General features: G+C 57.0%; 2 protein-coding genes across 2 annotated transcripts in view; one reads left to right on the top strand and one right to left on the bottom strand.

Annotated features, from left to right (window-relative positions):
- The window catches only part of LOC119345212 (protein NRT1/ PTR FAMILY 5.10-like), a 24,545-nt gene extending 17,062 nt beyond the window's left edge, over positions 1-7,483 (top strand). The window contains exon 3 of the mRNA XM_037615378.1: positions 6,097-7,483. Within this exon, the coding sequence (XP_037471275.1) occupies positions 6,097-7,383 (1,287 nt within the window). The 3' untranslated portion in view covers positions 7,384-7,483. The remainder of the gene's footprint in view (positions 1-6,096) is intronic.
- A 476-nt stretch (positions 7,484-7,959) lies between these two features.
- Positions 7,960-9,876, bottom strand: LOC119345200 (amidophosphoribosyltransferase, chloroplastic-like). Its single transcript, XM_037615374.1, has one exon. It carries the CDS (start codon positions 9,813-9,815, stop codon positions 8,172-8,174), a length of 1,644 nt encoding a protein of 547 aa, XP_037471271.1. The 5' UTR covers positions 9,816-9,876; the 3' UTR covers positions 7,960-8,171.
- Positions 9,877-13,230: the final 3,354 nt, after the last annotated feature.

The following is a 13,230-nucleotide window of genomic DNA, read 5'->3' as shown; positions in this document are numbered from 1 at the left end:
CTCTGGTCTTGCCCACGGCATCACGCCCCAGCATACCAGCGACGGCTGAGACCAGCCCGAGAGCCGGGACCCGAGGACGTAGAGTTTCGACATCTAACCCAGCTTGCGCGTTAAAGGGGGGTGCCTGAGCATCACGACTCAGGGCTCCTACCGGCTCTCCGGCCATCACCCTCTGGTGTTGCCCATGGCATCGCGCCCTGGCATACCGGCGACGGCTGAGACTAGCCCGAGAGTCGGGACCCGAGGACGTAGAGCACTGACATCTAGCCAAATTTGTAGGAACACACTTCAAGATAAGGCCCAGAGCCAGGCGCAACCCGCCTTGAGGTAGGGCCCCGTGAGTCCCGCGCTGGCTCACGGGTGCCCAGATACACCTCATCATGCCCTACCGTGCCAGCCACGTGTCAGGGCGGGGCTGTACACGCCCCGGGGGCTCCTCCCGGAGTGGAGCCCCCTCCCACGCACCAGTGGAAGCACCATGCTCCGCGCTGGCTGACGACACTGCCGAGGAGCGGCTATGCCCGTACACATACAGAAGCGCTATACTCCGCCCTGGTGATAAACAACCGAGGGTGGCCCCTGGGCCGCATCAACCTCAGGGAGCCCAGAGCTCAGTGTCTAGCCTCATTGCAACGCCTCCCCTCAGGAGTGCCGCGCGAGGGGGCTGGGCACGGGGGCTGCGCTTGGGTCACGCCCAGACGCACGCCACCCAGCCAGGCCCCCCGGGCCTGGTTCGTCGCACGTCCCTCCCCGAGCGGAGCCAAGGTATGAAGGCCATTTGAGCGTCAAGGGGGACTCCTGAGCATCGCGACTCAGGAGCCTAACTGGTCACGTATCCCCTCACTCCTTAGTTCCGAAAGGCTAATGGCGGTTGAGGTATGCGCGGGGCCGGGCTCTGCAGACGTAGAACGGTAGGTCCACCCCCACATCTCACCTCCCTACTTGTTGTTCAAGCGCCAAGGGGGACTCCTGAGCATCGCGACTCAGGAGCCTAACTTGTCACGTAGCCCCTCACTCCTTGGTCCCGTCCTGGTTTCCGGTCGGGGCTAACGGCGGCTGAGGTATGCGCGGGGCCGGGCTCTGCCGACATAGGACACAAGAAAGTAGGAAGGAAATAGCGCAAATTTCAAGGAATTCAAAAGCAAATATTATAGTCCATACTGTTATCACAGCACCAAATGCAAGTTTTAACGCCTCCCCAAGGCCTGATACATGTGCAGAAACTAAAAGCAGGGCGGGAGCCACAAGGGAGTCACTTGCCGGCCGTGGAGTTGCATGGAGCGGGTTTGCCTTGTGGAGCTGCCGGGCTGGCAGCTCTCAGCTTCGGCCTGGTGCTGAAGGCCCGAAACTTCCCCAGCAGAGGCTCCGCACGACCCTTCACGGCCTCAGCAGCGGCAGCGGCATGCTCGCCGCTCGCCGGCTCTAGCAGGCTGTCGAGGTCGACGTTGGGGTCGCGAAGATAGATGTGGGTGAAGACCCGCGTCAGCGCCGCAGAAGACAAGACGCGTGCCTCGGCCTCAGCCGTAGGGCCAAGGCCAAGGGCGACATCTTCAAGAGCACGAACCAGGAAAGGAAGCAGCTTGGCAGGGCCGTCCTCCTCGCTGGCCAGCGGGCTCTCCAGGCCGCTCTCATAAAGCGTCTTCAGTGAAGTGCGGGCCTTCTCCTCCATCTCCGCAAAGGCCACGCGATCCTCGGCAAGAACCCGTGCCTTGCCGTCCAACTCAACCTTCCTCGCCTCCAGCTCTTGCTCCAGCGCGCCTAGGCGGTCACGGAGCTTCCTGAGTTTGGCGTCCCGGTCCTTGACAGCCGACTCGCGAGCCTTCATGTCGTCCACCTGCTCTTGGCGAAGGCGGGTCTCCTCAGCGAGCCGGTCCTGCAGGCCCTTCAGCTCGCTCCCCAGCGCCTCGCAACGACCTAGGGCATTAGCCGCCTCCCCCAAGAACGGCCTGCTTCTCCTTGTCGCAGGCCGTCAAAGCCTGGACGAGCGCCGCCCAGATCGAAGCATCGGAGCAAATCCAGCCAGAGGCTAGCTCCAAGCGCCCGGCCACCAAACGAGGGTCGGCGCTCAGAAGATCCCGCCGCAGACGGTCCAGTTCGGCAGCAGCACGATCCAGAACAGTAGGAGGAGTCGGGGAAGCAGCAGTCGGCGGAGTAGGAGGAGAAGACAGCAGCGTGACCACGGTATCCTGAGGCGGAGCCTGCTGCGCCCCAGCGGCTGTGGTGGCGGCGTCAGGCGGGGGCACCTCGGGAGTCGCTTGGGCCGTGGGGGCCGAGCTCGCCCCAGCCGGCTCAGCCAGGCCTCGCAAGGACGCCCGGGCAGGAGAGGCCCGCGCGTCACGATCATCTTCTTTCGCGAGCAGAGGCGCTGCCGCGGACGGAACCTCAGGAGCCCCCTTTGGCTTCTTTGCCGTGGGCGCCAGCCTAGCCGGAAGATACGAACGTCAAGCCTCAGCAACGAAACAAGAAACAAGACAGGAATCAAGCACTTACAGGTCGTCGCCCGCGGGCTCGAGCAGTCTCCGGCTGTACTTGAAGGCCGAGAGCCGGCTGCAAGGATCAGCCTCAAGGAGCGCGGGTGCAGGTGGAGTGCCTGCAGATCGCCTCGGGGCTGGGGCGGACCCGCGGGGGATCAGCCCGGTCCGGTCCTTCTTGGGGACCGAGGGCAGGCTCCCGCCGCCCTGCTCGTCATCACCCTCGTCGTCATCACTCAGAGAGAGGCAGAGAGCGCGAGACTTGCACCGAAGAGGTGGGGCCCTTGACTCTGCCTTGGAGTCAGCCCCCTTTTCCCGCTCCCCTTCCTCCCTCTCTTCGCTGGAGTCGCCGGAGGACACGTCCACCGGATCCTCGGGAACCTCCGCAGGCACGGGCCCATCCCCGTTGAAGACGGGCATGGACCCCACAACCTGCTCCCAGTCCTCACGGAGGAACAGGGGCGTCGGAGCGCCCCCCAACTTTGCCACGTCGCCCCCGACCAAAGACTGGAGGACCGCAGCCAGATCCTCATCGGCCAAGACCGCGGGGCTCGGGTGGGGCCTCCACATCGGAAACGAGTACTGACGAAGCGGAGCCAGCTGATGCTCCAGGAACTCCCTCAGCAACGAGGCGCCAGTCAACTTCGCCGCCGCCATGCTGGCCGGCCTCAGATCCGCGTTCATCTTCTCCAACACCAGCCTTGCACGGGGGTCCACAAGCTCCACCCGAGACCAGTCGTCAGAGCTCGAGGGGTGCCCCGTGGGCAAGACCAGCCGGGGGTGGACACGCCCAGCATCTACCAAGACCCACTTGCTCCTGAAGCCCTCAATCCTTTTCCCGGGATTCGAAATGGCGATGGAGCTGCCGTACGCGACGAAGTTCGCACACGCAGAGACGGAACCACGAGAGGTCCGGAGGGAGAAGTAGTGGCGCAGCAAGGCCACTGAGGGTTTCACCCCCATGTGAGCCTCGCAGTAGTAGGCGAAGATTGCTAGAAGGAGGACAGAGTTGGAGTGGAGGTGCAGAGCTTGAAGGTTATAATGGCGGAGGACAGAAAAGAAGAACTCAGAGAAGGGAGGCACCAGATCGGCGACAATGGCGCTCACGAAGAGCGGATAGAAGGTGCTCCCTTGGCCCTCATTGAGGGCAGAGCCGGCCTTGAACACCTTCGCCCCGTCGACGCCCTGCGCCGCCGCCATCTGGCGCACCCGGGCAAGGCTCGCCTCCGACACGTTCGCGAGTCCAAGGCGGACGAATACCAAGCTCCGGTCGGGGCCTGGCGAGGCGCCATGTCTAGCTAGGGCACGCGGGTGGAGTAGATCTGGAGATTTCGAAGGCAGGAAGGAGAGGCGCAAGAAAGGGGATCTGAGCAGCAACTGGAGAGAGCAAAGAAGGCAAAGGGCAGATGTCGCTCCTTATCGACTCGCGCGGTTGCGGAGGTGCCCACGTCCAATCAACCGCCACGCAGCGCCCACGGCCGCAGGCTGTTAGGGCCCGCGACGCTTCGGACTTGCCCTTTCGCCTCTCTGCTCGGCCAAGTCCGGGCGCTCCTTGGGCCCGGGGGCTACTGTCGGCGTTCTGGGAATGGGGGTCCTCAGACTTGCCTGCCTGCGGCCTGTGGCGTGGCTCAAAGGGGGCCCAACACGGCCCATCTTCATCAACACCAGCTCAAGACCCTCGCGAGGGGCCAAGCCTCGCGGGGCAGACGACAAGGAGCTTCCTCAGGCATGGCCTCATCAGGCTGGCTCACGAGGAGGCGGAGAGTTCAAGGCGGGGTACCTCGCGAGGTGCCCATGACGCAAGCCATGACGACCAAGGGCGCCAGCCCGCGCAGTGTCCTTCTTTCCTCTTTGGTGCAAGGAGAGCAAGCGCACGCGAGAGCATCAAGCAAAGGCATCCATTTCGGTGCAACAAGACCAAGACCAGTCCAACGGCAGGATGGAGGTCACTGTGGAGTCCAAGCCGGCGTCACCACCAGAGCCTTTGACAGGCGAGGACCAACTTTAGTCAGGATAAGTGTACTAGATGTTCCCTTTCAAAATGGCCAATTGTTGGCGCCCTTCCCGCTCAATATTTGAGAAGAGGCCCAGGGCCTTTGCCTATAAATAGGACTAGCCACCATAGTATCTGGGCATCGAGAATCAACCCCTCCAAAGGGACAACACCACCACAAGAACAGACCCTCGCGAGGCTGTTCTTCCTTGTATTGTTCATCATCAGCCCAAGAGGCAATCCACCACACCACACACTGGAGTAGGGTATTACACCACCATGGTGGCCTGAACCAGTATAAACCCTGCGTCTCTTGTGTTATTCTTCTCGCAGTTTAGATCCTAGCGATTCGGTGAGGAACAGGTAGGTAGAAGGTGAAACCTCCGCGCGCACCCCAGTGTTTGAACCTCAAGGGTCTGCCGAAACCCTAAATCCGACAAAGAGTGCCTGAACAAGGAAAACTTCTGTTCCCATTCGACACTTGCCAGTACACGGTCCATCTTTTCAAACGTTGGATTTGGCATCGCGTTAGCCCAGGTAAACTTCCTACCCGAAAGCTCAATCTCTCTCAGATCCAAGCTTTCGATTATAGTGTTAAACATGAACGACCATCTCCCGTCAAAGTTATCATTATTCTTTTCATCCCGCCTCCTAATGATGTTAAAATCCCCCCCCCCCCACCAGGATTGGGAGCTGCTCAGAGCCGCAAACCCTAACTAGATCAGCCAAGAAATCCGGTTTGAATTCTGGCTGTGCAGCACCATACACCGCCACCAGAGCGCAATCAAACCCATCAGCCTTCGACCGCATCCTAAACTTAACAGTGAAGTCTCCCATGACCACACTTCGGACTTCGAGAGACTCGCATCTAACACCGAGTAAGATCCCACCCGATCTTCCTCGCGGTGGCAAACAGTGCCAGTCGAAATCAATACCACCCGAAAGAGTATTGAGAAATTGTGGCGAGAAATTAGCTCTATCAATTTCCGACAAAGCAATAAAATCCAACCTATGCTCGATAGACGCTTCTGCAAGAAACCTTCTTTTAGCCAAGTCTTTGAGACCTCTGCTATTCCAAAAGATTCCTTTCATATCTCGTCATGGAATTTTTTAGCCATGAGGATCCTAGCACTCCTACGCACTGCGGATGTCGGGTAAATCTTCCGCTTCCATTTGCGTTTGGGACTGATCTTACTCTCCAGCTGGTCCTCACAACCAGGCTCAGGAGGTCTTACTACAGCATGCTCAAAACTCTCATCCTCCTCCTCAGGCTCAGAGAGGGGATTAGCAAGATCCGCACAAAAATTATCCAACACCCGGACCCACAAAGCATCAATATCGGAATTATTTATGGGTTTGACCACTGCAAGATAATATTGTGATAGCCTTTTAAAGTAACTTTAAGATTCGTGCAAATTTTTAAGGAGGGTGTACGGAAGCAAAACTCCATAATTAAAGATGGTTTCATAATATTCGAGCACCCTCTGTACGTTTCATATTTCTTTTAATAAATGTACTTTTCATATATTGGGTATGATTCATGCTTCAATAGTGTCCCTAAAGCTTTCACATTTGTACCATCAGAAGGGTTGCTGGTTTCCATTCTTCTCAACCAAGCTGACAAATCTGCAGGGCCTCGGGATGCTGGCGCTCTCGTCCATGTTCTCCTCACCGAGCGAACAATGCAAGCTCACCGCGGACGGCCGGCAAGCATGCCCGCGTTCCTCCCTGCAGACGGCCTTCTTCTACGTCTCGCTCTACCTGGTGGCCATTGCGCAGAGCGGCCACAAGCCCTGCGTGCAGGCCTTCGGCGCCGACCAGTTCGACGCGGCCGACCCCGCGGAGTCGTTGGCACGGGGCTCCTTCTTCAACTGGTGGTACTTCGGGATCTGCGGCAGCGCGACGGTGACCATCGCGCTCATGAGCTACGTCCAGGACAACGTGAGCTGGGGCATTGGCTTCGGAGTGCCGTGCGTGGTCATGGTGCTGGCGCTCGCCGTCTTCCTGGTTGGCACCAAGACGTACCGGTTCTACGACGACTCAGGCGACGGCAAGGGCGCCAGCGTGTTCTCCCGTGTCGTAGAGGCCTTCAGGGCATCGAGAAAGAGACCGCCGGAAGGTGGAGAGCACGGGCATGGCGACCGCGTGGAGAACGCTGCCCTCGTGGAGGAGGTGAGGGGCTTGGCGAGGCTGTTCCCGATATGGGCGACCTGCCTGCTCTACGGCGTGGTGTTCGCTCAGCCGCCGACGCTGTTCACCAAGCAGGCGGCGACGATGGACCGGAGGGTCGGGTCGTCGGGGTTCCAGATACCGCCCGCTGCACTGCAGTGCTTCATGGGCATCAGCATGATCACCTGCGTAGCGCTGTACGACCGCGTCCTGGTGCCCGTGGCGCGCAGGCTCTCCGGCCTCCCCTTGGGCATCACCATGCTCCAGCGGATCGGCACGGGCATGGTCCTGGCCGTGGCGGCACTGGTGGTGGCCGCGCTGGTGGAGATGAGGCGGCTGAGCACCGCGATGGACGCCGGAGTGGTGGATCAGGCCGATGCGGTGGTGCCCATGAGCCTGTGGTGGATCATGCCGCAGTACGTGCTCCTGGGCGCGGCGGACGTGTTCACCATGGTGGGCATGCAGGAGTTCTTCTACGACCAGATGCCCGGCGCGCTCAAGAGCCTCGGGCTCGCGCTCTACCTGAGCGTCCTCGGCGTCGGCAGCTTCATCAGCAGCTTCCTCATCTCGGTCATCGACGGCGTGACGAGGTGGGGCGGAGGGACGAGCTGGATCGCCGACAACCTCAACCGGGGTCACCTTGACTACTTCTATCTGCTCATCGCTGCGCTCACCGCGCTGGAGCTTCTTGCTTTCCTCTACTTCTCAGCTTCTTACGTTTACAAAAGGAAGACTGGCAGTGTTCATTGACACAATGGTCGATGAATTATGTACAGCGAAGTTGTATGCTGACAATTCCACTATTCATGTGCTGATTCTTCTGGGCAGCAATGTTTCAGTTTTACTTTTACTCTTATTACTATTGCTGTGAACTTATTAATCCTGAAGCACAGACACACTTGAACACGGCATTGCTCTTCTTCAGAGCACGGCCAGCCTGAGAACATGGGCGCACAGTCATAACTGCAAGTACCGAAGCATATAAAAACCTTGACTGAACAAGATAGATTCATCCGTCCTTAATTCTTGATTCTTGGGTTTTAGCACCAACTTTACAGTTCAAAGTCGGAGCTGAATATTCAGAAAAGTTTAGATGAGTCGTAGCTGAATATTAAGATAAGTTTAGAAAAATCTAGTTGTAGCCTTTGCGACCTTTTTCAGAAAAGTTTGCTGAAAGTGTTCCACGTGCTTGCTTGGTAATTTAGATGCCTTTAACTGGGTGTTTCACAAAGTGGATTCAGTGATTCAACTGTACTGGCATGTTACAGTGATGGCAAACTTTGGCCATCTTCGCCATGAGACCTAGTACAAAGTTATGCTTTCCCGGGTTCGAGAGGTTTAACCGAAAGTCAACCATTGCAGCAACTTAACTTCTACACCAGGGATAGAATTCATGACCAAATGATGTTGCAGGTTTTCATTTAAGCAATGGAACCGAGGGGCTCCGGCTCCCTGATTGACGATCTAAGAAAATTCGCAAGCAGAATAAAGCTACAGCTGATGCATGCAGAGGAGCTGGGCAGAGCAGAGCTCACGGGTCACTCCTCCTCGTCGAATTCGGCGGCCGGCTCGGGGAGCGTGGGCAGCACGGGGTACTTGCGCGAGAAGCACGCGTCGCAGTAGTCGCCCGCCTCCTCGCCGTAGATGCCGTGCAGCTTGTCCAGCGAGAGGAAGGCGAGGGAGTCGCTGCCGATCTCCCGCCGCACGCCCTCCAGGTCCATCCGGTTCGAGATCAGCTCCCCGTCGCTCGGCGTGTCGATGCCGTACAGGCACGACCCCACCACCGGCGGGCTGGCGATGCGCATGTGCACCTCGCGGGCGCCGGCGTCGCGGAGCAGCCGCACGATCTTGCTCGACGTGGTGCCCCGGACCAGGGAGTCGTCCACCACCACCACGCTCTTGCCGCGGATCACGCCGCGCACGGGCGCCAGCTTGAGCTTCACGGCCAGGTCGCGGATCGCCTGCGTCGGCTGGATGAAGCTGCGCCCGCTGTAGTGCCACCGGATCAGGCCCTGCTGGAACTCCAGCCCCGACTCGCGCGAGAAGCCCAGCGCGGCGTAGAAGCCCGAGTCCGGCACCGGGATGACCACGTCGGCGCCCGGCGCCGGGGACTCCTCGGCGAGGGCGCGGCCGAAGGCCGTGCGGCGCTCGTGGACGTCGTGCGAGAAGACGACCGAGTTGGGGAGGGAGAAGTAGATGTGCTCGAAGACGCAGGCCCGGCGGGGCAGGTGCGGGACGAGGCAGGCCGAGGAGACGGACATGTCGCGGCGGTCGACCATGACCACCTCCCCGGGCTCCACCTCGCGCTCGTAGGTGGCGTCGATGAGGTCCAGCGCGCAGGTCTCGGACGCGAAGGCCACGGCGCCGTTGGGGAGGCGGCCGAGCACCAGCGGGCGGAACCCGTGCGGATCGCGCACGGCGAACAGCTTGTCGGCCGTGAGGAAGAGCAGCGAGTAGGCCCCCGCGAGGCGCTCGCAGGCGTCGCAGATGCGCGCCAGCAGCGGCCGCGAGAGCGACGTGGAGATGAGGTGGAGGATGACCTCCGTGTCGGAGGTGGTATTGAAGATGGAGCCCCGCGCCTCCAGCTTGCTCCGCAGCGCCTGGTAGTTGACGAGGTTGCCGTTGTGCGCCACGGCGACCTGCCCGAACCTGTACCCGGCCAGGAACGGCTGCACGTTCCGGAGGGACGCGGCGGCGCCGGCGGTGGAGTAGCGCACGTGCCCGATGGCGGCGGGCCCGGGCAGCGACGCGAGCCTGGACGGGTCGCCGAAGACGTCGGCGACGAGCCCCAGCCCGGTCACGGACTTGAGCTTGCCGTCCCCCCCGGCGGCGACGATCCCGGCGCCCTCCTCCCCGCGGTGCTGCAGCTTCTGCAGGCCCAGGTAGCAGAGCGAGGAGGCGTCCGGGTGGCCCACGACCCCCACCAGGCCGCACTCCTCGCGCGGGTGGTCGTCGGATTCGTCGTCCGCCCCGTAGGAGAACGGGGTCACGCGGTCCGGCAGGAGCGCCGCCCCGGCTGGCGGCGAAAGGCGGCGGCGCAGAGCGAGAGGGGACGGATTGGGGGCGTACCTGAGCCGCTGCTGGTGGTGGTGGGTGTGGCGCTTGGAGCCGGATGTGGTGTGGTGGTGATAGAGGAGGCGCGACGTGGACGGAGCGGTGGTGGTGGCGGCGGCCATTCCCATTCTTGGGCGATTGGGGGAGGGGATTGCTGGCGGCGGCGGCGGCGGCGAGGGCTTTGGGGGGATGCCCCTCCGAGTGCGGGTCAAGGGACGGGATTTTAAAGAGGTTTGGTCGGCTCGTATCCACCGTAGGATGCGATGTATCGTCGGTAGTACCGTAGTACGTTGTACAACCTGATACGGTGATGGTATCCTACCTCCGTTGTTTCAGGCAAAGATACTGAGTGGTGGGGCCGGGGCCACCAACGAGCCGAGTGAGGTGTCGACTATCGAGCACTCGAGAGCGTTGGAGTTGGACCAGTGAAGCAATCGCTGGTCAAGTGCCGCCGTATGGTCCATTTTCTAATTCATCCACTTGAGGACCAAATTTTTTTTTTTTTGCTTTTTGGTTTAGAGAATACCACTCTTTATTCATCAAAAAATATTGTTAAAAGAGAGTTTTTCAGATGCAATCCGGAGTTACGTTACGCAAAATAAAATCACCCGAAAAAAAACACAAATGCATATATGAGCCGCGACATTCGACAAACGACTAACATGACTAAAGAAACAAGACGGAAAATTGCCCGTCAAAATCTTGATGTTGATGACTACTACGAACAGTCTGCCGTTTGAAGTGAAGGAGATGACCTTACGAAAACCTTCTTGACGAGCAAGAGCAGCGACGTGCCTCAGCTAGTTCTGGCATGGTAACCTCCTGAATGCGCTCATGGCACGCCAACAAGCACAATCCGTTGTGGTTCCAGATCACCACACCCACCCTCATCTACCGCGAATTCTAAAATAGTGCATCATCAACATTTACGAACGTCATATCTGTTGGCGATGCAACCCATCGAGACACCGTAGGATTTGGGTGGATATGCCTATTAGCTTCAACGGTTTTTAAGCAGTTCTACACAATCAACTCCACATAAGCAATACTTTTCTCGGCCACACGACGAGGACGTAGGATTGAAGGAAATATGCCCTAGAGGCAATAATAAAGTTGTTATTATATATTTCCTTATATCATGGTAAATGTTTATTATTCATGCTAGAATTGTATTAACCGGAAACTTGATACATGTGTTAATACATAGACAAAACACCGTGTCCCTAGTATGCCTCTACTTGACTAGCTCGTTGATCAAAGATGGTTAAGTTTCCTAGCCATGGACATGTGTTGTCATTTGATGAACGGGATCACATCATTAGAAGAATGATGTGATGGACAAGACCCATCCGTTAGCTTAGCATAATGATCATTAAGTTCTATTGCTACCGCTCTCTTCATGACTTATACATGTTCCTCTGACTATGAGATTATGCAACTCCCGAATACCGGAGGAACACCTTGTGTGTTACCAAACGTCACAACGTAACTGGGTGATTATAAAGATGCTCTACAGGTGTCTCCGAAGGTGTTTGTTGGGTTGGCATAGATCAAGATTAGGATTTGTTACTCCGTGTATCGGAGAGGTATCTCTGGGCCCTCTCGATAATGCTCATCACTATAAGCCTTGCAAGCAATGTGGCTAATGAGTTAGTTGCGGGATGAAGCATTACAAAACGACTAAAGAGACTTGCCAGTAACGAGATTGAACTAGGTATGATGATACCGACGATCGAATCTCGGGCAAGTAACATATCGATGACAAAGGGAACAACGTATGTTGTTGTGTGGTTTGACCGATAAAGATCTTCGTAGAATATGTAGGAAACCAATATGAGCATCCAGGTTCTGCTATTGGTTATTGATCGAGCATGTGTCTCGATCATGTCTACATAGTTCTCGAACCCGTAGGGTCCGCATGCTTAACGTTCAATGACGATTTGTATTATGAGTTATGTGTTTTTGATGACCGAAGTTTGTTAGGAGTCCCGGATGATATCATGGACAAGACGAGGAGTATCGAAATGGTCGAGAGGTAAAGATTGATATATTGGAAGGTTATGTTCGGACACCGGAAAAGTTTCGGAGTGGTTCGGACATTTTTCGGAGTACCGATGGGTTACCAGAACCCCTCGGGGAAGTGTTGGGCCAACATGGGCCTAAGCGAGAGAGAGGGAAGCTTGCGGGGGGGTGGCCGCGCACCCCCCTCCTAGGGATTCCTAATAGGACAAGGAGGAGGGGGCGGCGCCCCCTTCCCTTTCCCTCTCCCTCTCCTTCCTATTCCCTCCGGTGGAAAAAAGGTAACAGGGGGGGGGGGCGAATACTACTTGGACTAGGAGTCCGAGTAGGACTCCTCCCATGGCGCGCCCCTCCTGGCTGTCGGCCCCTCTCCCCCCTCCTTTATATACGTGGGCAGGGGGCACCCCAAAGGCACACCAATAGTTGTCTTAGCTGTGTGCGGTGCCCCCTCCACAGTTTACTCCTCCGGTCATAGCGTCATAGTGCTTAGGCAAAGCTCTGCGGAGATCACATCATCAACATCGTCACCACGCCGTCGTGCTGACAGAGCTCTCCCTCGACCCTCAACTAGATCAAGAGTTCAAGGGACGTCATCGAGCTGAAAGTGTGCTGAACACGGAGGTGTCGTACGTTTGGTACTTGGATCAGTTGGATCGTGAAGACGTTCGACTACATCAACCGCGTTAACTAACGCTTCCGCTTTCGGTCTACGAGGGTACGTGGACACACTCTTCCCCTATCGTTGTTATACTTCTCCTAGATAGATCTTGCGTGATCGTAGGATTTTTTTGAAATTGCATGCTACATTCCCCAACAGTGGTATCAGAGCCAGGTTTATGCATAGATGATATGCACGAGTAGAACACAAAGAGTTGTGGGCGATAATAGTCATACTGCTTACCACCAATGTCTTACTTTGATTCGGTGATATTGTTGGATGAAGGGCTCGGACCGACATTACGTGACCGCGTTCATGAGACTGGTTCTACCGACGTGCTTTGCACACAGGTGGCTGGCGGGTGTCTGTTTCTCCAACTTTAGTTGAATCGAGTTTGACTACGGCCGGTCCTTGTTGAAGGTTAAAACATCATACTTGATAAAAAATCGTTGTGGTTTTGATGCATAGGTAAGAACGGTTCTTGCTAGAAGCCCATAGCATCCACGTAAAACTTGCAACAACAAAGTAGATGATGTCTAACTTGTTTTTGCAGGGCTTGTTGTGATGCGATATGGTCAAGACATGATGTGGAATAAATTGTTGTATGAGATGATCATGTTTTGTACCAGAGTTATCGGCAACTGGCAGGAGCCATATGGTTGTCGCTTTATTGTATGAAATGCAATCGCCATGTGATTGCTTTACTTTCTCACTAAGTGGTAGCGATAGTCATAGAAGCAATAGTTGGTGAGACGAAAACGATGCTACGATGGAGATCAAGGTGTTAAGCCGGTGACAATGGAGATCATGACAGTGCTTTGGGGATGGTGATCAAAGGCACAAGATGATGATGGCCATATCATGTC

The sequence above is a fragment of the Triticum dicoccoides genome, chromosome 1B, assembly GCF_002162155.2.
Source record: "Triticum dicoccoides isolate Atlit2015 ecotype Zavitan chromosome 1B, WEW_v2.0, whole genome shotgun sequence".
NCBI lineage: Eukaryota > Viridiplantae > Streptophyta > Magnoliopsida > Poales > Poaceae > Triticum > Triticum dicoccoides.
Note: the sequence above shows the minus strand (reverse complement) of the source record. Positions and strands in the feature narration are given on the sequence as shown.

Bases quoted from the DNA above. Each gene is read 5' to 3' on its own strand.
- LOC119345200 (XM_037615374.1), bottom strand. From the start codon at position 9,815: ATGGGAATGGCCGCCGCCACCACCACCGCTCCGTCCACGTCGCGCCTC.